The sequence below is a fragment of the Protomyctophum parallelum genome (assembly GCF_964188405.1).
Source record: "Protomyctophum parallelum genome assembly, chromosome: 6".
Lineage (NCBI taxonomy): Eukaryota > Metazoa > Chordata > Actinopteri > Myctophiformes > Myctophidae > Protomyctophum > Protomyctophum parallelum.
In genome coordinates this window covers 27,604,416-27,629,920 of record NC_139701.1, presented here as the reverse complement: position 1 = coordinate 27,629,920, position 25,505 = coordinate 27,604,416, and the positions used below count along the sequence as shown (strand labels likewise).

The window sequence follows — 25,505 nt, the reverse complement described above, 5'->3', positions numbered from 1 at the left end:
GCACAGCCAAATTGAAAGTGAACTCTGTGGAGTAGTGGACAGGGCAATGTCTCCAGGAAAAAGTCCACCTTAAAAGGTGGTTTTCAAAAGATGTTTCAATGGGGGTGGGAATGGACCATCAAATGCTTTATGATGACTATCAGGACAAAAGTATAGTTTAGACCCTCCAGAAAAAGGCGATTACGCGATCGCATAATTCATTGCATAATCAGCCAAATGGCGCGGATTATGCAGGGGTAAAACATTTTCTAAAAGGGTGCATATTCACTGCAATAATTGTATATTTACGCGCTAAATATGCAAAATATGCGGGGCTCGCTTGATTTCACCATCCCCGGTTTTAAGTTTATAAAGTCATCGCCTCACTCATTCGTTCACATTCACACATAGAAGCAAAACAAACCATGGCAGTGGTGCCGTGAAAAGACAGCGCTCCTGCGCGCGTGCGTGTCAATGGGAGTTTAATCTTTGTGTAGGACAAAAATAGCTTTGCTCGTCTACATATGACATAAATCCTCCATTCATTGTCAATGGGAATTTAATGTTTGTGTAAGACGAAAATCTACACTATAGCTGAATATAGGAGGGGCTAACACCCCTCAAAAACACACCTGTGTGAAGTGAGGGGCGCTCTTATCATCGAACATCATCCATTCATTGTCAATGTAATCTTTGTGTAGATTAAAAATAGCCATTTTGCACATAATCGTAAATTCTCCATTCATTGTCAATGGGAATTTAGGGAATGGGAAGTCATGTTGTGTGCTTGTAGATCGGCTATTTTATACATTTTGCTGGGGACCCCTTAAAGGACTGCTGGGAACTTTGAGAACCGATACCAAAGATGTTTTATTTTTTATCAAAATGCCTATTTTTTAAGTTCCCTCCCGCATATTTCGCAATTTTCACATTTGATCACAACTTTAGCAAAGTCTGCATGCAAAAGGATTTTAGTCTGCATAATCAATGATTTTTCACCGTGTTTTGCTGGAGGGTCAAGTAGTTTAAAATCTTCAAACAGCATTAAATGTGTGGTCTATTGATATATTGTGAAGGTTCTATGCCAGGGTCAGAAACTATAAAGGATGACAGGCAGAGCTGTGCAGAGTCGTGCAGAGGTGCACGATGAGACTGATTCACTTGAAGAATGTAAACTAAGCGTTGCATAACCTTGTTTGTGCAGTCAGTCAGCTGGAGACTACTTTATCTTTACTGTAGAAGTAATTTAATTATTGAAGACAGGGGGGGGGGGGGGGGGGGGGGGAATCCAAACCTTGAATGTCATCATTCAAGGTCTGGATAGCTTGGGGGTATAAAAAGTAAAAGCTTCTCCTGATCCTCTCCTAGTTTTGTGGAGTTGGAGACCCATAGTCATAATAGTCCTATTTGTTGTACAAGCAGCTTTTGTGGGATTCGAGTCCCCCTGGTGGTGTGGGTTTAGCAGTAATCTGAAATGTGACAGATTAGACCCGAAAGTCTTACCCACTTTAAGTCTGCTTAATTATGTTTGTTAACTGTAACTGGATCTCGTCTTAAATTCACAGATTGTTGGTATATATAACAAATAGCTTTTAGCTGCGCTCTGTCCAAATAAGATTGTTGAAACTCAATGAGCCTAAATTATGAAAATCTATGAGCCTGGTAATTATGATTTTCTATAAATAAAATAAACTTACACGAAAGCCCTGTTTCCCTGGTCCCCCGGCAGGTCCTGGAGGCCCAGAGTCCCCTTCTATTCCTCTCTCCCCTGGCTCTCCCGGGAGTCCTGGATCACCGGGCTCACCCTGGAACAGAGAGAATCAAAGATGGTGATGAAGACATTTATATTCAGAGAGCAGTGGGGGGCCGTAACTAACTTGCAATTTACTTGACTAAAAACTGTACTTTATTTGAGTATAAGTTTACAAAAAGTGTTTTTTATGATTGATTGATTGATTAAATACTTAAGTACAGTGCTAGCCGATGTCAATCATCAATGCTGGTAAGACTGAATATTAATAAAAGCTATTGTTGATAACTGTGGAAAAGGTGTGTGTGTGTGTGTGTGTGTGTGTGTGTGTGTGTGTGTGTGTGTGTGTGTGTGTGTGTGTGTGTGTGTGTGTGTGTGTGTGTGTGTGCGTGCGTGCGTGCGTGCTGTGTGGCATAATAAGTCTAAGGTGAACAGTCAGACAAGCTGCACAATATGACAGTTTTGCTATCAGTGTAATAATTAAAAGTGCCTTCCTCCACCCGACACTGAAACAAATCATCATTACGTCACCATTGTAAACCAATTATACCCTGGCATTGGTACATATCTTCATCACGTCATGGGACATACGCTTCGTAGCATGACGGAAAACATACCTGCACGGTCTGCTTCCATATGTCCCGTGCTGCTAAGGGACATACGCATCGTAGCACCTGACTAATAACATTACTTGCACGCTCTGCTTGCGCAAGTAATTAATGGTCGGACCGATAAGGGGGGCCGGACACACAGCTGTTCTGGTGCAGGAGCAAGTCCTGATAATTGCAGGACTGCAATTATCGCAAATATGCCCTGTGTTATTGTTTTGATTCTGCCTCAGCTTCTCTGAGGTATGCCCCTGCAGACTACTGCCACCTCCTGGTATGGAGAGTTATTGCACTCCGTCCGTGTGTGTGTGAGTGAGTCTGTGTGTCCGTCTGTTACCAGCTAATCTCCGGCACCGTTAACCCGGTCGATTTTGCACACACTCCCTGGATGCAATGATGAACCTCTGCCCCAAATTTTCTAGAACAGCCTGTAATAGCGCCACCAGGAGGCCGACTTTTTTTAAATATTACTCCTCCAGATTTTGTCCAAAAATCCCAAATCAACGTTACACACTATCTCTATAGTCATGTGTTCAAGACGGATCTGTCCGATATTTTAGATTCCATCCTAATTGTCTAACATTGGTTTTCAAAGTTTGCAGGATTGGCCTGTTTTGAACAAAAAGCCTCAAATCATGAACGCAGCGTGCAATTTACGTGAAATCTTTCACAGACTTTCCTACTAGGCTGAGGAATATACGCCACCCTGTTATAGTGCTACCAGGAGGCCACAACCTGACCTGCCCTGGTGGAGACCTGTGCCCAGAGGGCACTTTATCTAGTTTCATCTGATTTCCTCTGACGTGCGCACAACAAAGTTAGCCTGGTTAATAAACCAGACCGAATCAGCCGTTGGCAAAAATAAATTGCCTGCCGGCGGATTACGGTCTGGAGAGGCTCAATTGTACGCCCATTTCCTACACCAGAGAAATGGGGCGGCCAATCGGGACACGGTATGCAATATGGGCGGGCTTTGGTACAGTGACTTTCAATGCTTGAGACCTTTGACTGACAGTAGCTCTGACCAATTGCGTCAAAGAGAAAATGTTTCAACCCGCCCCCCTGGAAATGAAATCCAAGCTGAGCCTCCCCAGACTAATATCCTGCGGTCCGTGCGATATTAGTCTGGTTTATTAACCAGGCTACAACAAAGTGCCACCGGCCGACTGTTAGCAATAGTTTGTGCAGTGTGGCGAGACTGGCGAACCAGAAACTTTGGACACCTGACAATCCGTCATCATTCCGACATCATCCGACTGCCAGTACAGTAGTAGTCTGAAATAGTCTGTTTGGTGGATAGCCACTTTTAGATCCTTTGTCTAGGTTGGATAGAACGTTTCCTGAAAACGATCCAAACTTTGATCCATTGTTTACGGCTGTAGTTGTCGTTATAGTTGTGGTGTGAACTTTGCCATCCACTACAGTTAGAAGAACATTCTTTTTACATTACATATTCATAGTTATAGTGCTCAGTTTAAATGGCACTTAATATGTACACTTTGACGCAAGTACTGGCCTGGGGTTGAGGGTATCCACCACTGACAGAGATCATCAGCATGAGACAAGCTGTAATAATACTGTAAGTTGCTTCATATTGCCACTAAGAGGAGGACAGCATGGTGTTATGGGGCTCCTACAAGGTACGATACATAACATCTTATGGAATCTGTTGAATTCCAGCTTTCACAGTGGTATGACTAGTATAAAATGTGTTTATTTTATATTTATATTCCATTGATGGGATGTAAGTCCTGAATATCCAGTATACAGGGTAAAGTGGGCTATACACTATCCAGGGACCATTAACATGTTATGATGATGCAGGAATAATGTACCGTATAACGCAGCTAGATTCATTTCCTGTTGCTATTCTCTCTCCAGTATTGTCTGATGAGATAACACAGGACACCCTCAAGCTTTCTCAAGCTCTGGCTTAACCACTTTCAACCTGGCATTCCTATTTTGGGAATGTTATTATAGGCAAAGATTTTCAAAAGCTTTCAAAAGTAGCCAAAATTGCCTTGCATTTGCAACGCATTGAGTGAGTTTGTAGATCGCCATTACATAACATGACACTGTCATTGTACAACATGGTATTCATTTCTGAACAAAATAGAAAATACATATCATTGTATCATATTTACATATGGACATGCAATGTTTCATACAGTCATAGAGAGACATCAACATAAAATTGAGATTCGTAAATTGACAGTGAAAAGACCTTAATTGTGATTTATGGAAGCGAAAAAATATATAGTGGTCCTCACCTTCGGTCCGTCTTTCCCCTGGGAGCCATCTTCACCAGAGGGACCAGGAGCACCCTACAAGACAACATCCAATGAACACTACAATTAAAGCATGCTGGTAAACTATGTTATATCCCTTTTCAGATATCTGAGAACTTGTTTGCTTTCAGAATGATATCTGTTGTGATTCTGGTGTTTTATAATGCCAGAGGACGCAGATTGTTTCAAGAAGTTCTCCTATTAGGAGTGTCCCTTCAGGAATGTTGACTACAGTATCCTCATAAGGGGTCTGTGGTTCTTATCAACATAGAATTAGGTTATACTGTACATAAGTACTACAGTATGTTGTGTATTTGTTCTCTTCATGGACCATAGAATCACAGAAAAACAGATAGGCCTTCAATTATTGTGTTTTCCTTTGCTGAATGGATATCAATGAAATTATTTGTAGAAAACCCACTGCTATTGCAATTACAAAGACAAACCAGCCAAAAAGGCACGGAGTACAGAAACAGTCACGAATAGCATGCACAGCTCAGATTCAACGACTTATTTTAGTCACTATGAGGTCTTTGTCTATTCCTGGCAGTCAAACAGGAACCAATCTGGGAACCCTTAATCTGTCATGTGAGATTAAACAGGACAAATACAAATACTGCATCGTGAAATGGACATGCCCAGATGTATTGTATGCAACTATCGAATATCTTCGCAATTATTTAGTCAATTACTTTTTCGATAACATTTATAATCGAGAAGCCCTTTTTTATAATAAGAAAGATACATCAACAAATCTATTTTTTTTAAGTCCATTTTAATCGATTCAATCAATTAGTTTGATTAACTGTCCCACTCCTAAGATATATCATGGCCATGTTACCTTGATGGATGCTACCGTATGTTATAATGTAGATATACGGCAGAAGCACTGTTTTTAATCATTACTTTGTTCTATAGTATAGATTTGAATTTGGTGGAAAGGAAAGACATGGGCAGAGGTTTCAACAGGTTATTGACAATCTAAAAAAAACAATTCCACTCTCTCAAAGCTGGGGATTTACACTTCCTCAGTGAAATGAAGGGAGAGTAAATATACTGCTGGATTAGATTTGCCCAAACACAAGCAAGGAAGGGATTAGTATGTCGGTCGGAGCTCGGTCGGAGCCACTCACTCTCATTCCCTGCTGCCCCTGCTCCCCTTCACCTCCCGAAGGCCCCACTTCACCCTATAGAGACAAAGCACAACACTGGCTGCTCAGGAGCTATATGAACATTACATGTATGTGAGCGCACGCGCGCGCACACACACACACACACACACACACACACACACACACACACACACACACACACACACACACACACACACACACACACACACACACTCCACTACCACTTGAACTTGAAGGAGCATTGACATTGACAATTTGACATGTAGTTGTTTTTGGACCCAAGGCTACAGTCATGTAATAGGACTATAATAGGACTGTAATAGTGCACTCCTCCGCACTCTACTGAAGGGGACAAGTAAGCTTCACATGACAGTTGTACTGAGCTGGTGTTCCAGATGAGGTGTGCTGACCTTTAACCCTGGCTCTCCAATGGCGCCTGACTCCCCCTCTGAACCAGATGCACCCTGGGAGAGTGAAAGTGAAGAGAGGTCAATGAAAGTGTTCTTCATTTATACATACTATATATTGTAGCATATACGGTGTATACTGCATGTACTCTATTCTAAAGAGCAGTATGCTGTTGTGGAATCTTAAACTTTGTGTTTTTGTGCTTTGTGTTAATTTCACAATTAATTAAAAGCTCACAAATGAGTAGAATAGGTAAAATACCTCATGGCCTTGCTCTCCATCAGGTCCTGCGTCTCCAGGAGGTCCCTTGGCTCCCTGAAAGATCAATAACCAATGGCAATGCCTGAGGTGAGTAATTATATTTTATTACATTTTTCAACTGAGGAACAAAATACAAATAAACATATGATGCTGTACATGAATCTGGTATAGCAATGTCATAAATAAGTCAAAACTAAATCTTTTGAAAATCAATAGAATTACTAATTAGAGGTATGAAGCTGTATGAAGACTAAAAGACTAAAAGTGTGTGTGTGTGTGTGTGTGTGTGTGTGTGTGTGTGTGTGTGTGTGTGTGTGTGTGTGTGTGTGCGTGCGTGCGTGCATGCGTGTGTGTGCGTGCGCGTGCATGCTTGTGTACGTGCATGCGTGCGTGTGTGTGGACCAATTGATCTGAATTTGCACACGGGTGTTGACCATTACCTTATGCAGGTCACTTCAAAACCCTTTTTCACTTTCCCAAATTGTACGCTGTTTATTAGCATTTTTTGGCTGCCGTTTTCGCCACTACTGACTCCAACAATAACTTTATGAATAATGACGGCTCGCACATGCGGGTGTGGCGACGGGACGCGCACGTGCCTGTGTGTTGCAACTCTTGCAGGTACCGAGCACAAAGTTACTTCCATTCCCTGATTGTGTGTATGTGTGTGTGTGTGTGTGTGTGTGTGTGTGTGTGTGTGTGTGTTGCATGTACGCATGCATGCGTGTGTGTGTTTAATCTGCACTTCAAGCTTACTTTGCTGTGTTGCTGCGATGCCTGAACAGTGTTATTGTGTGACGTCTGCTTGCTTACCGGTTCACCGTGCGGTCCCATCTCCCCTGTACTGCCTGGAGTCCCCGCGTTACCCTGGAACAGAAAACAACAGATCACCGTTCATTTAGGGTTGCTTTTTGGGGGCAACATTTTCCAGTCAGTGACAGTGGAGGGAGTGTGGCGAGAGCGGGGGGATGACATTCAGCAAATGGCCTGGCAGGTTGGGAATCAAACTAGGGACTCACTGATCAAAGCATTGCTCCCTATAACCATCTGGCTATCAAGCCGGTCCTAATTTAGTTAGTTTAATGTTGCACACAATAACACAACAACAACAAAGAGGCTACAATATACTAGATCATTCTAAATGAAGGATCTTCACCTCATCATCATCATCATCATCATCATCATCCGTACTACCACCTTAACGGCAAGGCACAAACAGAGAACAGTAGTACTGTCAGTAGGGAATGTGTTTGATCTTACAGTGGAGTAATAGGGTTGCAGAAAGCAGCAGTTTTTAAAGCCTGTAGAAAGTACTTGATGATGCAGGAATAATGACTGTCTTTGCCTTACTGTGAATATTGCTTTGTTGTAGTTTAGACAATACGGCTTTGTCAGAGAGCGACTATACATTCTAAGATTCAAGAAGTTTGTCACTAACTCAGATAAAAAAGCATTGCATTGGCCAAGAACCGTGGAAGAAAATGAATGCATTATTGCATTGGAGTGTGTGTTTCAAGTAAAACATTTGTCATAGATGAGTCTGCATGTTCAATTGGAAAACATTACAATATACGTAATAGGTGGTGTAACCACAAAAGATATGACAATGAAAATTACCTAATTCAGAACACAATAGTTGAAAGCAGGTCACTATAAATTTTCATAGGCCAAATACTGTACTGTAAAATCTTGTAAGAGAGCAAGAGGATTTATATAAATTACAAAATAAATGATCTAATTCAATATTCCGTGAGCATGGTATAATCCCTGCCAAACAGTATCAACCAGAGAAGCCAGAAACACTGAGGAATGAGTGACTACTTTCAATAATGATCCTGGAGGGAATGAGATCACTCTTTCTGTCTCCACTCATGAATTCATAAAGACTTCAGATGCCCACAGCTTAACCACAAAATGTGCCCACAGAGTGATACTGAATAGTGTGAGAGAGGGGCATGATACAGTTCATGCATTGGATCAGCTTCTTTTTTTTCTTTTCTTGGACCAGTCACAAGATGGCGCTATGAGTCCAAAGGCGGGCAAAGGTGAGGGAAGTGCTTTTTCCTGCTGTTGGTCTTTCAATACATACAGTAGATCAGCGTTAAAAGGATAATGACAGAAGGGAGGAGGTACAGTACTCATCCATCATTCTTCATCATCCATCATTCTTACCAATCAGATCTGATGCTTAATACGGGATGATATATTACTGTAAGTACAATTACTTAATTATATCATCCTGTAGGCATCAGATCTCATTGGTAAGAATTCCAGCAGAGGTAGAGGGTCAAAGTCATGTCAGTGGAGCAGTAACTCTTCGCCTTGAACTTCAAGTCCAAACAGTTGTTTGCTGACATAATGACCTGTGAGTGTTGTGAGAGATCAGATGTACTGGGCTCTCGCCCTATTCAAATGACTGTAGTGAGACGCTCACCGGGGCATGTATGTACTCGTACTAGATTGTGAGTATGCACAGTGTGCTGTGAGTGCATGCATGTGTGGCTGTTTGTATACCGGTACTTGAGTGTGCCCACTGGCTGCGTCAAGAATAATTACAAACAACGCTATGTGTCAATATTAGTACTTGAGTGAGAAATCTGAGAATACATGAAGGCATTCATGCCTGCGTCAAGAATAATTACAAACAATGCTATCTGTCAAGTATTAAGCCAATGTGTGATTCGTGAAAGCAGAAAACAGCACATTCATCAACTGGATGCAGGACAAGTCAAATAACCGAATCCAACATCCATTGAGCATGCAAGCCTTTCTCTGAATGAGGCTCATTCCTGGTAAAGAACTAAATTACAGAACATCCCACTTAATACAGTAAATTATTTTGTTGTTTTGTATTCCTGTCTATTCCATCTATCATGCTCACGCACAGGCACGCACGCACGCACGCATTTATTGGCACAACGGCCATGTCATGTCAGGGTCTGCATAATGAGTAGGTAACATTAGAAATAAAAAGAAGACATGGAAATGATTAATCAGCCTGAGCATTTTGTTGTCTTCTGTAGCCATAGTGATGATGAACAGTCTTTACGTCATGCTTCAAACATGGAAATGAAAGCTTTGAGAGGGTGATGGAGTGGAAAAATACATTATAAGGTACATAGAACTCACAGGTTTCCCAGGAAGGCCTCCCTCTCCTGGAGCGCCAGCCTTGCCCTGCAAGGAAACACATCAAATCCAAACATGAGACACTGAAGCACTGATTACAGTATACTGCTGGCACAATTTAGTGTCTGCTGTTTATTTTAAAATTATACATCTCAATGAAATTTGGAACAGTAGGATAGCGAAACAGATTCATGTGATTTTTTTTTTTGTCTTTTTAGGCATCATTTCTTTTCCCAGTGTAGTCGTAATTCCAATTTCCAAATCCCCATGTACAGCAGTCTCTTTTCGCTGCTGACCCCTACTGGTTGGTCAGTTAGGAAGGGTATAGGCAAGTATGTGTCTTCTTCAAGACACTGCCAGTCCACTTATTTCACCTGACGCTAAGGAGTTTCACCAAGAGGATGGAATACATGCTGAGGAACATGCCATTCTTCTAAGTTCAACTCCCTACTAAACAGGCACCCAGACCAACCTGCAGGGGTCCCTACAGCACAGCGTCAGAGATCTTCCTCTCCACCCAGTTTCCTTTCCCATGAACATTATTGTTCGTTAGAATACCCAGTGGTCCCAGCCAAGCCAGAAGCATTGTGAAGGATTCCAATGTCTAGTCTCCGTGGTGGTCGGCAGGAACTTTAGCCCTGGCCTGCGCCACCCAGACGCCAGACAAAATAACTTTTTAAAGAAAAATTTCAAGGGATTTCTGATTTATTTCAACAGTGCTGTGGAGAGACAGAAAAGACAATAGAGAGGTGGAGGAAATGTGACACATTTCATGGGTTAGATTCAAACTGTAGTTCGTAAGTTTGCTTGTCAGTGACGCTGGTGTGTATACTGTCACTGCAGTACACCATCTTCCATCTCTCCTATCTTTGACTTGTCAGAACTTCTCTACTCTATGGTTCTGGATCGACGGTGGTATTATTATTCGCTGTTAGAAAATGTTCGGGTGTTCTGATCTGATAGCCGCCTCCCCTCCCCTCACGTCAAAACAGTTCTCAATGTTTACATCTTACTTGACGAGAAGACATGTGGACATATGATTATGGAACCAGGGAGAGGGGGAAAACACAACGAGAGTGACGAGTGATCAGTCAAACATGTGTTCTCTCCGCAGTAAATAAATAATCTGTCTATGCGATCATCTGACCATTATTATTTTGATTACACTGTCATGCTCGTTTGAGGACAGGTAGAGAGCAGAGCATACATGTGTTTGGGAATGTTGCTGAAGGTTATGTTATTTTGTCAGCTGACACCCAAATCAAAGAAACCATACAGCGTGTATTTTATTATTTGATAATTAAGCAGCAGCCTACTACTATAGCCTACTAGCCTACTGGTAGGCAGGAAAATGGCAACCAGAATAACCCGTTCTGAGCAAAACACCTCCCTACGCTCTGGCCTTATAGACAGGGCCCAAATTAACCAATTGATCACACCTGATTACCCCTATAATATCTCTATACTGTATATGGAGCTGTCCTGTTCTGACATCTGCATAGACTCATGCCTAAAAGGGACACAGACATAATAAGTGGGTAGGTCATTAATTTCCAACTTACATCGTTCCAAGTAGGCCAGTGCTCAATGGGCACCGCTCTAGTACAGTATGTTAAATACTCTGAAGTTCAGTAAACTGTTCAACAATGGTCATGCTTGATATCACTATGAATTCATTTATGTATCTATTATAGTATCTGCTATCGTTGTATCAACAGGCCTGTTGATACAAACACAAATACTAGATCTACAAGCTCACAACATGTTGTGTTGCAACGCAATGTGAGCTTGTAGATTGGTTATTTTCAGCAAAGACAATTTGAGGGATAAAAGGAGCGGACGAAGTATAGACGCACTCCGGTCAACAAAGTAAGTAAGGTTTAAGTGGTTCATTTCCCTCCCAATAAAGTGCTACAGATTAGGTACAGTTAAAATACAGAGTGGGTTTCATGTTCATCCCACTATACTTTATTGACTTAGCTCAGGTTTCCTCACTGGCACAGTTGCACAGTAACTAAGTTCAGTATAACCTGACACAGACTCTCTGAGAGAATGGCACATTGCAAATGTGAACTAATTAAAAGTCCATTGAGCTCCCTGGCAGATATTAACAACACTTTAAACCTGCATTTATAGAAGCCGAAGGCTAACCTTGAAGCTGAGGGAACATGTGGAGAAAATATGGGGTAATTCATTTTCCATGGCAGTGGCTCAAGTGCATACGATGTGGGGTTCTGGTGGACAACGCCAGCAGGTTTTAAGGACACTAATTAGGGAAGGCTTTGGATAAATAAATGTACTGGTCAAAATGTCTCGTCATCTCAGAGCTGCCTGAGGAGCTGACCCAGAGATGAACCAGAGGACAGCAACATGAAACATACATTTACTGACAATTTACTGACATACTGATACCTATTTAGCAAGCGTGCACACATACAGTACAGTATTGAGTACATACTAGTTTGTATAGCTGAGATACCAGTTGACAAAACGTTAATTTACAGATTACTCACTATAAATCCTGGTTCCCCATTTTTTCCGTTCTCACCCCTCTCTCCCTGCAAAGAAAATAAAACACATTTAGGGTGTTGGAAAAAGCATGTATTTCCCATAAAGAGTGAATAAATAGACTATGATATTCAGTTAGTTGCTATTATTTAGTTAGCCAATCAGTCACCATTGGCATGTACACAAGTCAGTTTATACAATAGCATGAACTGATTTCAATCCTAAATGTTTGCCCCTTTACACATACACAATGAGCAATGTGAATTAAAAGATGATGTTTTCCACAGTGTGTGTGTGTGTGTGTGTGTGTGTGTGTGTGTGTGTGTGTGTGTGTGTGTGTGTGTGTGTGTGTGTGTGTGTGTGTGTGTGTGTGAGTGTGAGTGTGTGCGTGTGCGTGCGTGCGTGTGTGCGTGTTTACCTTGATGCCTTCAGGGCCTGGCTCTCCCAGTGGGCCATCTGGACCTCGAGGTCCCTGTGAGACAAAAACAGAATAATTACAACCTCACAGAACCAATGGAAACTAATAAAACTCTCAACTTCTTACCATCTCCTTCGGTAAAACACTGTATGAGCCTCAACATACAGCAGGGGTTCTCAACGTTTTTGGCTGGGGACCCCCGGAAATGTTTTGGCCATGTCTCGCGACCCCCGCCCCGCCCCCCTCCCCACGCCCAATACAAACTGACTGCAAAAATAACCTTAATAATAGAGAAGATAGATATATCATAAATTAATACTTAAACCAGATATAATGATTAAGGAAAGTTTATGCATGTACTATGTGTACTATGTAAACTTCCATTTTTCCAGCCATTCAGTTAAAAAAAATCATTTGGGGACCCCCAAAATAATTTGGCAACCCCCCGAGGGGTCGTGACCCACAGGTTGAGAACCCCTGACATACAGTACAAGAGTCTCGAAAGAATAAAAGCAGAGCAAGTTAAACACCAAATACAAATTAATATATAACACACAGAAGAGAAGTCATAGATATTGTAATGGAGGAAGAAGTATTCATGTTTTAGTACAAAAGTATTGGTATCAAACAATGGTATACAATACCCAAGTAAAACATTTATTTTCATAGCAGATCTACATCACAATGCGACACGTTGTAGAGTAAAAAGTACAATATTTGCATTTGAGATGTAGAAATATAAATTACTGAAAATGTTACATACTTAACTCAAGTAAATGTACCTCAAAATTGTACTTTAGTACAGTACTTGAGTAAATTTACTTAGTTACTTTCCACTACTGGAACACATACTGTAGATACTGTAATAACATCAACAATATTCTGTCTGCATTCTGTCTCCCTGGGGGATTTCCTGGCCCATATGCTAAGGATCGGCGCCCCCATAAACATTTCAAGGGGATCGTCCCTCGCAGCAACACCACACAGGTAGATGGATAAGGATCTTTCTCTTCTACCTTGTCATTTCCCTCTTTGCCTACAGTATCTCTTTCTTCCATCTACTATCTCCTATTTGATGGTTTCCTTATCTGAGTGCTGGCCTATTTTGACTGTGCCGTCAGCTTTTAATCAGGTTTCCCTGACAACTTAAGTAACCACACAATTCACATACTCATGCCACAACATTACAACACTGTTAACCAGAGGATGACATTTTTGAAGAAAGTTAAGTTTACACAACATGTTTGATCGTAAAAATGCCTTCCCCAGATCTGACTGACGACAAATCAGAGATGACGAGAGGGAATAAAACCATAATTATTATGGGGTTCTAAACTATCTAAAGAATGCCCTATGACGTGCATCCTACATGTGCCCCACAGCTTTCAGCACTAGTGCCGGTGTGAGTATTCTATCAGGGCATTTTTAGGATAAATGTTATACCCCAAAGGGTTAAGTGAGAGAGAGAGAAAGAAAGATAAGCAGGCAAGATAACAACCACTTAGCAATTGCCCTCAGGACTGGCATGGTGAAGCAATTTTAAGTCTCTGAATACAGGATGCAATCATCCATTATAGACAAACCACAGTGTTTACATCCCACAGCTGTTCCAAAAACAACAGCGAATAGGGGAGTCTAGGTATTGAACTTCCCTGTTATTTAACAGGGAAGTTCATATCAGAGTACATATATGCTATGACAATGCAGATTGACTACAGATGCTCATTGTTGGCCCATTCAATGTAGGAGGATTTGGGCATAGGCATAAACATACCTTGGTAAAACAGGAAATGCAACCACAAACTGACATTATGTATAGATTACAGTAAACAAGACGCAGGCAGTGACGTGTGTATAAATCTTAATTGCTGCCATGTGTCTTGAGATTATACTGTGTAGAGGGGAATTGGACTGGCAATGTTAGATGCTTTATGGGTGGAGAGGAAGTGATGAGATGATGAAAGACATTGTGAGATCAATAAGAAATGTCACAGTACAGTGAAGCCGTGCATGACGCCTTTGTGCACTGCATCACCTGGCAGTTCTTCCCCCTACCGTTCTACCATCCTCTGACACGTAATCACCTGGAATGCTCTAAACCTGTCACTGGTAGACACGGCAATGTGGCACAGGAGTGTCAACTTTGCTCTGCCAACCCACCCTGGCACCAGAGAGGCGGATGCAGAATCTGTAGAATGTGCTGACGTATGGTAGGAGCAGTAAAGGGGAATTCATCCGTCACCTCTTGAAAGGTTTCACGGTAGATGCAAGAATTTGTGAGGAGAAAACTTGCATCACCGCACCAATAAATCATAATGACTGGCTGTGATGATGTCAGAGTAGGGGTTCATCCCAGGGCAAATCTAAGTGTGGATAGTGTTGATGTAATCACTTGTAATTCTATACATTTTTGAGCGGGTGTGATTTTTTTAATTGCTGAAAAGCACAGGATGTTAAGTCTTGAAAGTCTTCCAAACCAAAATGGAAAATACATTTTAATGCAGGCAAAATCAGCAAATCTGCATGTGCTGGGCAAGGCTCAAAAGGCTCTAAAGGTCATCCAGTTACTTGAAACATAGAGATGTAAACCTGATTTATGCTTAGCCGTGTGCCAGTATATTCGCTTCAATGCTCTGCACTCAACAGTGTTGGTGAATTAAATTGGAATGTACAGTACAGTAATAGCCTGCTGTACCTTCATAGTCAGAATGGTGTCATTCTTCCTTCTGCCACACGGTGTCTCACTAGTTTGACAGTACAGTACCGTTAGCATCGTCTGGTCTGTGATTCATGTTACAGGGCTCAATAAACAGCTGTATAATCATCTGTAAATGATCATGGCCCTAGTGGAATAGCAAAACATGTGTGTTTAGCTCTGGTGTGTAAAGACGAAGTGCTGATTTGAGACAGATCATGAAAAGTTTCATGAGTCAAGGTTTTTGTGTTCAGCCAGTCTAAATTATGCTAAGAAATGTAACGCATCACGTCACGTTTTGTAGGATCCTGTCGTCCATCTGAGCGCACATGCCTAATTACATGAGGAGAGGTAGTAGAGATGCTCCAACTGGGGGACAGAAATCTTACCCTTCTTCCCTTTGGTCCACCAATCCCTGGAGTGCCTCTCTGTCCTTGAGGACCCTGAGCGAGACAGAGACAAAGAGACAGACAAAAAGAGAGAGAGAGAGAGATAGAGAGAGAGAGGGGACATGGAGATGAGGACAGAGGAATGAAAGATTGGGAGCAGGGAGAGGAAATGTGAAGTAGGAGAGAGACGTTCACATCATCAGCAAAATCAGTGCTGTTGCACACAGTATGTAGTTGCCAAATAATATTTGGCAACTACATACTGTGTGCAACAGCACTGATTTTGCTACTTCATATTATGAAGTAGCAGCTAGTACTCAAATAGGGTGCCTGTTAATACAGAAGTAGTATTGTACCAATTTGCAATTTGCAGAGTTTTAGTGTGACAAACACATCTTGTTATGTTTCTTTAGGTAAGCTAGGACATGAGGCAGCAAAGTATACTGTACTAGTAATCAACTATATAAATTACTAGCGGTAATTTATATAGTTGATAATTAATAATATGAATAATTTCAAATTAAGTAAAAAGGAGATTAATCTTGCAATATCATATCTCTCCAATAAACAAAGATTACTCAAATGGACACATTGAATACAATTCAGGCAGACAGAAGTGCTGATCAGCTGGTAAAGATATACTATTTACACCAGTCTAGACTATAATGTGGGAAATGGTCAAATCGGTGTATAAAATCTCCCCCCTTTAAAGTGTTTACAACTGCAAAGAACCAAAAGTGGGTTCCTCCACCTCAATCTAAGTATTAAATGTTAATGTTGCAATTAAAGTGTTTATAAGAGCCAGCCAAGACACAGAGCAGGAAAGATGAGAGCCAATGGATCTAATCGTCTCAGTCCATTAAGTTCTAGTGTTTATGTGGCTTGATCTCAAACAGAGAGGGAGCTTTCTAGACAGGTCTATCCCTCTGCAAAGACATGTAGCGTGACTCGTGAGGATAACAGTAACAGGCATAAGATGTGGAGACATTTGGGCCATTTTGGAGTATTTATTTCTCAATTGCTCATCCAGGTACTTACAGGTGCACCTTGCAGGCCGATGTCCCCAGTACTTCCTGGCAAGCCTGGATAGCCCTTGTAAAAACAAAAAACAAAAAAACAGAGCAAACAAACAGGGCAGACTATTAGATAGTATGGTTAGGACGAGATCAAACAAATGTTCACAAGTACTGTCTGTTAGTGTACTGTGCAAGCAACAATAAATCTTTGCATCTCTCCTACATAATTCCTGTTAAGCTGTCAAGCCTGTTCAGACCACAGATTAAACCAGTTTAAGCCAAATTAATACAAAAAAGGATGTGCACATATAGCAGTCCTTGGTACCACCTAAACCTAAAGGCTTTTTTTCTTTTTCTTTTTTTTTATTCCTACAGCCTAATGTCTCTAGTTTATATTTTGGTATGATACATCTTCCAATTCAGCCAGTTATCACCAGTTATATGTGACCATACCATTAACAACCTATAAGGCAACATTTTCCAATTTTCATTATGCTATTATGCTGCAGTAGCATGATGTGAGGTGTCAAACTAGGGTTTTTTCATGATTCTGAATCCATTCCATGCATTAGTTTTGGGCTTGGGCTAAAAACAGCCATAGCCGTAACCACAAATGTGATGAAGTCATCACATTCATTAAGGGGCACATTTGTGATGACAGCTATGGCCGTTTTTAGCCCAAGGAGTGTTTTTCGTGCAAAACTAATGCTTGGAATGGATTTAGAATCATGAAAAACAACTAGTTTGACACCTCACATGCTAATTAAAGCATAATGAAACTTGGACAATTTCACCTTATATAGGTTGTTAATGGTATGGTCACATATAACTTGCGATAACTGGCATTAAGCTACTGAATGGAAGATGTATCATTCCAAAATAATAAACTAGAGACATGTAGGAATACAAAAATACAAACATTTTACAGTCACCTTAGGTGGTACCAAAATCTGTCTCGGCCCCTGGACTATGCACCGGTGGCTCAGGGGTAGAGTGCCTGGATGGTAACCGTAAGGTTGCCAGTTCGAACCCGGGCTCCCCCAGAGTTACTGTCGAAGTGTCCTTGAGCAAGACACTGAACCCCTGCTCCCGATGTGCTAGTTGGTGCCTTGCATGGTTTCCGCTACCATCGGTGTATGAATGTGTGTGTGAATAGGTGAATGTAATGCACAATGTCTGTAAAGCGCTTTGGATAAAGGCGCTATATAAATGCACCATATATGCACTAACGGGCTGAGCCACCATGCAGGCACTAGGCACACCAAACTTTACATTCTTTCTCTGTAAGCAAGATAATGTTTTGGAATTCATTCTAATCCCTGGCTAACAGTTATCCTGGAAAAAATGACAGGACTTTACAAAATCATTGTAAAACTGTCCCTTAAGCCATTCAAGTTGCTGACTGTACCTTTCCTCTTTAACGTGGCTATACAGGACAAACTGGTTTGCCTAGAGACAGCAATAAGTGCTTACATAAGTCAGTGTGAGCGTGTGCGGCCAAACACGATTGCACACTCATACTGTACGCATGCACAAACGCAGTAGTGAGCCATTGAGCCAGCTATTCAGCCAGTCAGCCAAACATTCATCCAGTCTATCAGTCAGTCAGCCAGCCAGCCAGCCAGCCAATAAGTCAGGCTGCTGGCCAGTCTGCCAGCCAGCTAGGTCAGGGCTAGCGCCCAAAGCCACAGACCTGGAGTTAATCCATGGCCATAGGCCAATGAGGGATGTGGGCCAGTCTCATTTTTCAGGCACAGCAGCAGCATCACTCCACTCCACTAGAGACAATGTAGTGATGCTGTTACACTCTCTGGGAGATCTACCTCTACATGTCAAGGATTTGTATAGAATGTTGGGTCGGATAATCTAGCCAAATTATCCATATTATCCTTAGTCTATTATTCTGTAGCCATGAAGTAATAGGCAAGGAGTTAGTGGGCAAGGAGTTAGTGGACAGACAGGGAAGCAAAGTTTCCTTCAGTATTTGTCTTTACCAGTATGTCATTCTACTAACACAGTGTGATAACCAAACTGATGGTTTTGGTTTATTGAAGCAACAACAGATGTAGTGCTCCCCAGTCAAAAGTTGAAATGAGGACTACATAGTAAACTAGAAAAAGTGCCCTTCTGGGCACAGGTCTCCACCAGGTTATCCACAGATCCGTGCAGTTAGAGGTAAAAACACTTTTCGGCCAGTTATAGCGCCACCTTGAGGCTGAGTTGAAATTGTTCATGTGGCATTTTGTCCTCTGCCTAGTGGGAATGTGGGTGCACAATTTCACGGAAATCACGCGATGTGTTCATGATTTGCAGCATTTTGTTTGAAACTGAGCACTCCTGTGAACTTTGGAAGCCAATCTTAACCAATCAGGATGGAGTCTGAGAAATCTGAAAGGCCGGTTTGGTTGAATGGCTCTAGAGAGACTGTGTACCAATTTGCGTGATGTTTGGACAAAATCTGTAGGTGTGCTGTGCAAAAACTTGTTTTGCACAAAGCGGCCTCCTGGTGGCGCTATAACAGGCCGTTCTGGAAAGTTTGGGGCAGAAGTTCATCGTTGGCATCAGGGAGTGTGTGTGCAAAATTTGGCATCGACCGGGTTAACGGTGGCCGAGATTAGCTGCTCACGGACGGACGGACACACACACACACACACACGGACACACGGACGGACGGAGTGCAAAACATACTCTCCCCCCATGCCTTCGGCCTGGTGGAGACAAATATTTGTATTCTTTATTTGTAGACTCTCAAAGTTATATAAAGTTTAGCTCCTTGGTTATTATTTTATTTTTTTGTGGCTTTTCTGTCTTTATTGATAGACACAAGTGAAGAACGACAGGAAAGAGGAAGAGAGAGACGAGGAGAGACACGGCGCAAAGGTTGCCTTTGGATTCAAACACACAACGCGCAACCAGGCCAGTGTCCATATGTGGCATGTGCCTGGACCACCAGGCCAGAGTCCATATGTGGCATGTGCCTGGACCACCAGGCCACCAGGCACTCAATGGACTGCAGTCCTCACTGGCACTTTGTGATGCAGGCCTAGGGCCAGTGAAGGATGCACACCAGACTCCCTCTCTAGATTAGCATTACAAGAACATCAGCGTCACTAGATTGCATTACATTGTTGGATCTGTTTTGGGTTAAATATTCAGCCCTGGTCATACGGCCCTGATGCCAAACAACGCACCACCTAAACCCAGACATTATGTCATATTGGAAGATCTAGATCCTACCAGTTCAGGTTTTTGAACAACCAGAAGCAATGTCAGCACCTTTGATTACTTATTGGCCTGCATCCAAACATGTGGGAGTGAGTCCCCATCACTATCAGTGCAACAGTTTTAACTAGCTACTATACATATGCCATATTTTAAACCCAAACTTCATCATTTCAGCTGTTTGTTGCTCAATCAGGTTCAATATGCCATTTTAAGTGGTCTAAACTCTAAAGGTTGTCTGAATTGTCCATTTAGGACGACAGGTCACATGGGGACCCCCTGAGGCTTTTCTGATATTAGTGTTCTGTGCTCTGGTGTCCACTAGACGTACAGTACGTCATGATCACTACTACAGTACTTACCCGTGGCCCGTTCTCCCCAGGAGGACCCAGTGCGCCTGCTGGCCCTCGATCTCCCTGGGAACCAAGTAGAGAGAGAGAGAGAGAGAGAGGGAGGGAAGGAAGGGCATGACAACAGAAGAGATTGTTAAAACCATGACCTGAAATCATGACACATCAAACCCCTCATAGAACACTGAAAACAGTTATCTTAAAAGCATCCATGAAACTAGAGAGCTACACCTTTAACACACGCCGAATCGAATGCTAGTGAGGCAGCTGGTGGACACAGGTAGTATTAAAACCCAGTCGTTCACATTTTGTTGTATATGTAAAAATGAGAGGTTATACTTGACGCAGCTGTACGTGAGTCGTACAGCTGCCTGGGTGTCCTCACACTCACAGTCCCCTCTATCCCACTGCATTACTTTAATCTCCCTACTCTTGATCTTTGCTGCATTCATGAATGTACAAGCACCCTGCTGCTCCCCGGAACATGACGATTAAAACGACGAGACAAAATAGTTGCACTGCTCAACAGTAGAGGAAACCTCGTTTTATATAAGACCTGGGCGAAATCGGGTGAAATATACATGATGTAAAAGGAATTTGTAGGCCATGACAGTACGGCTGGTGCTGACAGATTAACCCAGGAGCTGGAGCCTGTGTGAGGAGGAGGAGCAGGTTGGTCACACAGACAAATGCCTTCCCATCACTAGAACGTGTCCTGACACACAGGGGGCTTCTGGGTAGGAAGGAGAAGGGGGGAAAAGTGGAGAAAGGAAGAGGGAAACATTTGCATCCCTTTGGAGCTCCTGTCAACAATCAACACCCAGCCGGTAAAAGCGTTTCAGTCAATGGTCTATCAAGCAGGAAACAGGGAAACCCTCCAGCGTTCTCTGTTGAGCTTAATGTTGCAATGTGGGGTTGAATGTGAACAGAAAGGAACTCCAAAATACTGTATTGGCACATGACTAACTTACAGTAGAGTATGAATATACACACATACAGTACCTGTCCTGTCCTGTATGTGTGTGTGTGTGTGTGTGTGTGTGTGTGTGTGTGTGTGTGTGTGTGTGTGTGAGTGCATTTGTTTAATGTGTTTCTGAGCATGTGCATAAGAGAGGGACAGGGAGTGTGCATGTGGTTCATACTTGATTGTGTATACATGCATTACAGTATGTTCTGCTTAACACATCTATGGACAGCCATCATGTGCAACATCATTATATTTTACCTTGCATGGGGGAAGAGGCACTAATGTCACATGGGCTTGACAATTATTGTTATTGATGTGGAAGCGAAAGCGTTGAGTGTTTGTCTAAGTGTGTGTGTTGGGCCCTGTGGGGCCTCCGGTCATGGCTATTTAACACAGGCCTAATTACAGGGGTCTGCCACTGATGGGCCGCTGGCTGATGTTGACTGACAAGCTAATGGAAGGGAAACAGGAAAACTCCTTACCTTTTCACCAGGTACTCCTATGACACCGACTATCCCAATCAGGCCCACCAGTCCCTAGAAAAGACGAGACAAGAGGAGAGAATGGCTTCTGAAATTCTTCAATGAGACACTATACACATGTACAGTACATACTGTATGAACACACATGCGCACACACACACACACACACACACACACACACACACACACACACACACACACACACACACACACACACACACACACACACACACAGCAGAAGCAACAACAAAAATATAAATCGAATAGCGAACATGTTGAACACTTTTTGGTTTTTACATTCATTTCCTGCATGCAGGCCGTGGCTCAGCGGTCCAGGCACCTTGGCTAGTAATACAGTCTGGCAGTGTGCCGCGAGTTCGACTCCCGATCCCAACGGCCTTTACTGCATGTCACCCCCCCATCTCTCTCCCCATTTCCTGTCAGCCTACTATCTGTCCCTCCATAAAAAATATAAAAATAAAGGTGAAAGCAAAAAAAATATATATATATAATAAGCTTGTAGATCTGCTATATTTTAATAAATGTTTAAAATAGGGCTTAATTGTTAATTAATTGTATGTAAATCAAAATCTGCTAAATAACTTGTAACTAAAGTTTTTAAATCATTGTAGTGGAGTAAAAAGTACAATATCTGCCATATATATTTCATATGAAAGCAGGGAATCAAATTGACATATTGATTGTTCAGTTTGACCCAGCAGTTTTGGAGATATGGCTTGCAGAAAACAGCGAGTTGAGAAAACAGGCTTGAAATGTTCACTCCTGTGGTCTCGTAACATTACACCTAGCTAGTAGCTACATGTTTGAGCATTTATTTCATATTTACATGTCGATTTCAGCTCTGACATTTATCTCAGACATGCACTAGTATGTGAAGAGTCTGCCTGTGTTATTAACTCATTTTTTATAAAATATATCAGTTTTTCTCCTCTCCTGAACAGTTAGTCTTGCCACCATGACTGTCTCTGTATCAAAAAGAGCCACAGCACTCTGCAGCTTTGTTACTATTAAACTATTACCAGTTGAAAAAACACTATCCAGTTGTGAATCCTGAAAGGTCTCCAAGTCTGTCCAAAAAGATGATCCAATATCCCAAATCTCTTCTCAAATAGGATTAAACATTGAAGAGTCTGGAACTTTTTTCCAGCCTTAAGTGATTTTCTTTTTCACTTCCTCAAAACTAATTCTCATTGCCAAGCGATATTAACAATTGGAATTAAAAATGTTGCCAGACATATTTGTCAGTCACTACTAGTAAATATTATGGCCTTGCTGCAATGACACAACTCACTTGAATGATGACTTTGGATCCAACTAACTTCACTTCCAGTACAGGAGTGCTTCTGAAGAAAATGCATGCTAATGTAAGTATGAGAGTTATCACAGGATATCAGATGTCTAGGATAGGGGCTGTGGTTTGGCCCAGTGCCAGCCACTATAGTGGAGATCTAAAGCAGCACACAGACAGTAAGGCTCAGATGGACATACAATTAGAGCAGTATATGTACAGTAGCACATCTTGCTATTTTGGCTTGTGTGTGTGTAAATAGCCTGCATTACAGATTACGGTATGGGCATTTGCTCACTACTGCTTCCAGAACTGCTCTGAGCCATCGCAACATCCTGAATAAACACTCAATGTTTTGGTAATTACTCAGATCACCGACCCAATGGGTTTGTAGATGGTAGAGGGTGTTCAAGCTGTGGTTCCACTTTTGGCTGACCACGTAACCCAGTGTGGTCAGACTGTGGCTGTCTGCATATGAAGTGCAAATTACTACTGCTGTATTTCATCCTTGGAGAGAGATATGCTGAGATAGTCTGAAGTTCATATTGTATTTAAAATAGATCTCATGACAGTTTTCTGTGATTCTGTGGCACAGAACTGTAATTAATGTCTTGTTGTTCTTGCTGTTTATTTTATTGCAGCACTTTCATAATGCATTTTCTCTGTATGGCTGCATCATGTATTTGCGAAAGGCAGGGGCACAGGCCACCCGTATGCCAGTACACTGGCGTACGGCAGCAACCTTATTGTTCATATGCATTTGAAATATCATTTCAAATGCATTGGTTGTGCTGTCCACAATTCTTTACAAGTGACAGTAACCGGTAATCATAAAGCTGTAGAAAATACAACCATCCATGGAATATGGCTGTTGTTAATTATACACATTGCCATTAAGGCTGCACAATATATCGTTATCGTATCATTATTGTGGTATGAACAAAAAAAAGACAACGGTATCGTGATATATATCATTGATATATTGATCTATCGTCGATATATCGTCCACTTCAAAAGCCAGAAACATTCCATCCATGCTAGTTTTCATTGTCGCGAGTGTTATTGACTTGTAAGTATGCAGTTTTTTTCAATGCTGCAACGCTTAAAATATTGAATATGAACTTTGAACAGTAATATTGTAGCCTATATCATATAAATATTGCAATATTTGGCATAAATACAGATATTAAATTTGTGCAGCCCTAATTGCCATATAAAATCAATCATGGACTCATGATCACTATATGGATTATCATGTTGGGTCTGTTTGTATGGTGTGTGTGTGTGTGTGTGTGTGTGTGTGTGTGTGTGTGTGTGTGTGTGTGTGTGTGTGTGTGTGTGTGTGTGTGTGTGCGTGCGTGCGTGCATGCTTAGTTTGCTTACGTGCGTGCTTACGTGCATGCGTGCGTGCGTGTGTTCTAATTTCTTTCCAAAGTTGATCTCACAGCAGCATAACAAAATAACACACTTCCACATTTAAAGAGAATCTACTTAATTATGTCCATGTGATCTTACTTACTTTGTATAAGAACAAAAAACAGTCTTGCACTTTTGAAAACATGGAAATCTTCACTTAAAAGACCCCATAACACTGTAACCATGAAAATATGCCCTATCCAGTTGATATGAAGAAATTCACTTTAGTACTATTACCTTTCAGTACTATAGCCTATGCTTTGCAAATGTTGCATTCATGCAGTTGTGTCCCAGATTTAGTTGCTTACCGGTAGTTGTTTATTTCCCAGGCCCAATTGCAATGTGGTAGACTAACTTACGTACTAACAGTCCTGCAGTCATGAGTCCGACACCCTATCAAAACCCAACACTAAACCTAACAGGTTAGTTGTAACCTGCCACGCATGTGGGGAGCCACGGGTGAGTTTTAACCTGCAGCACGGGTTAAGGCCTATGCATAGCCTGCCTGCCTGCCTGCCTGCCTGCCTGCCCGCCCACCCGCCTGCCTGCCTGCCCGCATGCCTGCCCGCCCGCCCGCCCGCCCGCCTGCCTGCCCGCCCGCCCGCCCGCCCGCCTGCCTGCCCGCCCGCCCACCTGCCTGCCTGCATGTCTTGCATCTGCATGGTTGCACCAGACTATTCTTGTGTATAATATGTGATAAAACCCTGGCAGCCCTGGTCAAAGACAGTATAGTGTAGAAGGAAACAGAGTGAAGACATGAGTGACAGAGACGTCTGAGGACGACCTAGAGAGAGAAAGATGAGAGACCCCTAGAACTACAGTGAGTTTTTATTCTATTCGCTAACATCAAGAAGTTGAAGGGGTAAATAATGGGAAATACGTTTGCACAGTACAACTGTTCGTGCTTGTGGCACCCCTATGGGCAGAAGTGGAAACGGTTTTGGAGGCCCCTCAACATGTGATTCCATTTCCAATTTGGGCACCAAATTTGGTGTTTTAGCAACAAACAAAGCATTTGTGGCACCCTATGGGTGTACGTACATGAAATCACTGTTGGCTCTGTATTTGATTAGAGGCCAGGCCCCTCAATATATGTGATTAACATGATGTGGGGCATATTGCCACTGCTTTCATGATATGTGTCATTTTTTGCAAAAGAGACCCCTCCCACAAACTTTGG

At 42.1% G+C, this 25,505-nt stretch overlaps 1 protein-coding gene across 2 annotated transcripts in view; it reads right to left on the bottom strand.

Annotated features, from left to right (window-relative positions):
• Positions 1-25,505, bottom strand: part of LOC310859763 (uncharacterized protein) — a 137,952-nt gene that overhangs the window by 29,205 nt on the left and 83,242 nt on the right. For both annotated transcript variants that reach the window (XR_014569337.1, XM_083766472.1), the window contains exons 25-37: positions 21,601-21,654; positions 20,164-20,217; positions 16,602-16,655; positions 15,564-15,617; positions 12,480-12,533; positions 12,067-12,111; positions 9,557-9,601; positions 7,241-7,294; positions 6,428-6,481; positions 6,169-6,222; positions 5,759-5,812; positions 4,608-4,661; positions 1,677-1,784 (exon numbers count right to left, since the gene is read on the bottom strand). Coding sequence is in view for 1 of the 2 variants with exons in the window: in XM_083766472.1 (XP_083622598.1) it covers positions 1,677-1,784; positions 4,608-4,661; positions 5,759-5,812; positions 6,169-6,222; positions 6,428-6,481; positions 7,241-7,294; positions 9,557-9,601; positions 12,067-12,111; positions 12,480-12,533; positions 15,564-15,617; positions 16,602-16,655; positions 20,164-20,217; positions 21,601-21,654 (738 nt within the window). In the remaining variant the exon portion in view is untranslated. The remainder of the gene's footprint in view (positions 1-1,676; positions 1,785-4,607; positions 4,662-5,758; positions 5,813-6,168; positions 6,223-6,427; positions 6,482-7,240; positions 7,295-9,556; positions 9,602-12,066; positions 12,112-12,479; positions 12,534-15,563; positions 15,618-16,601; positions 16,656-20,163; positions 20,218-21,600; positions 21,655-25,505) is intronic.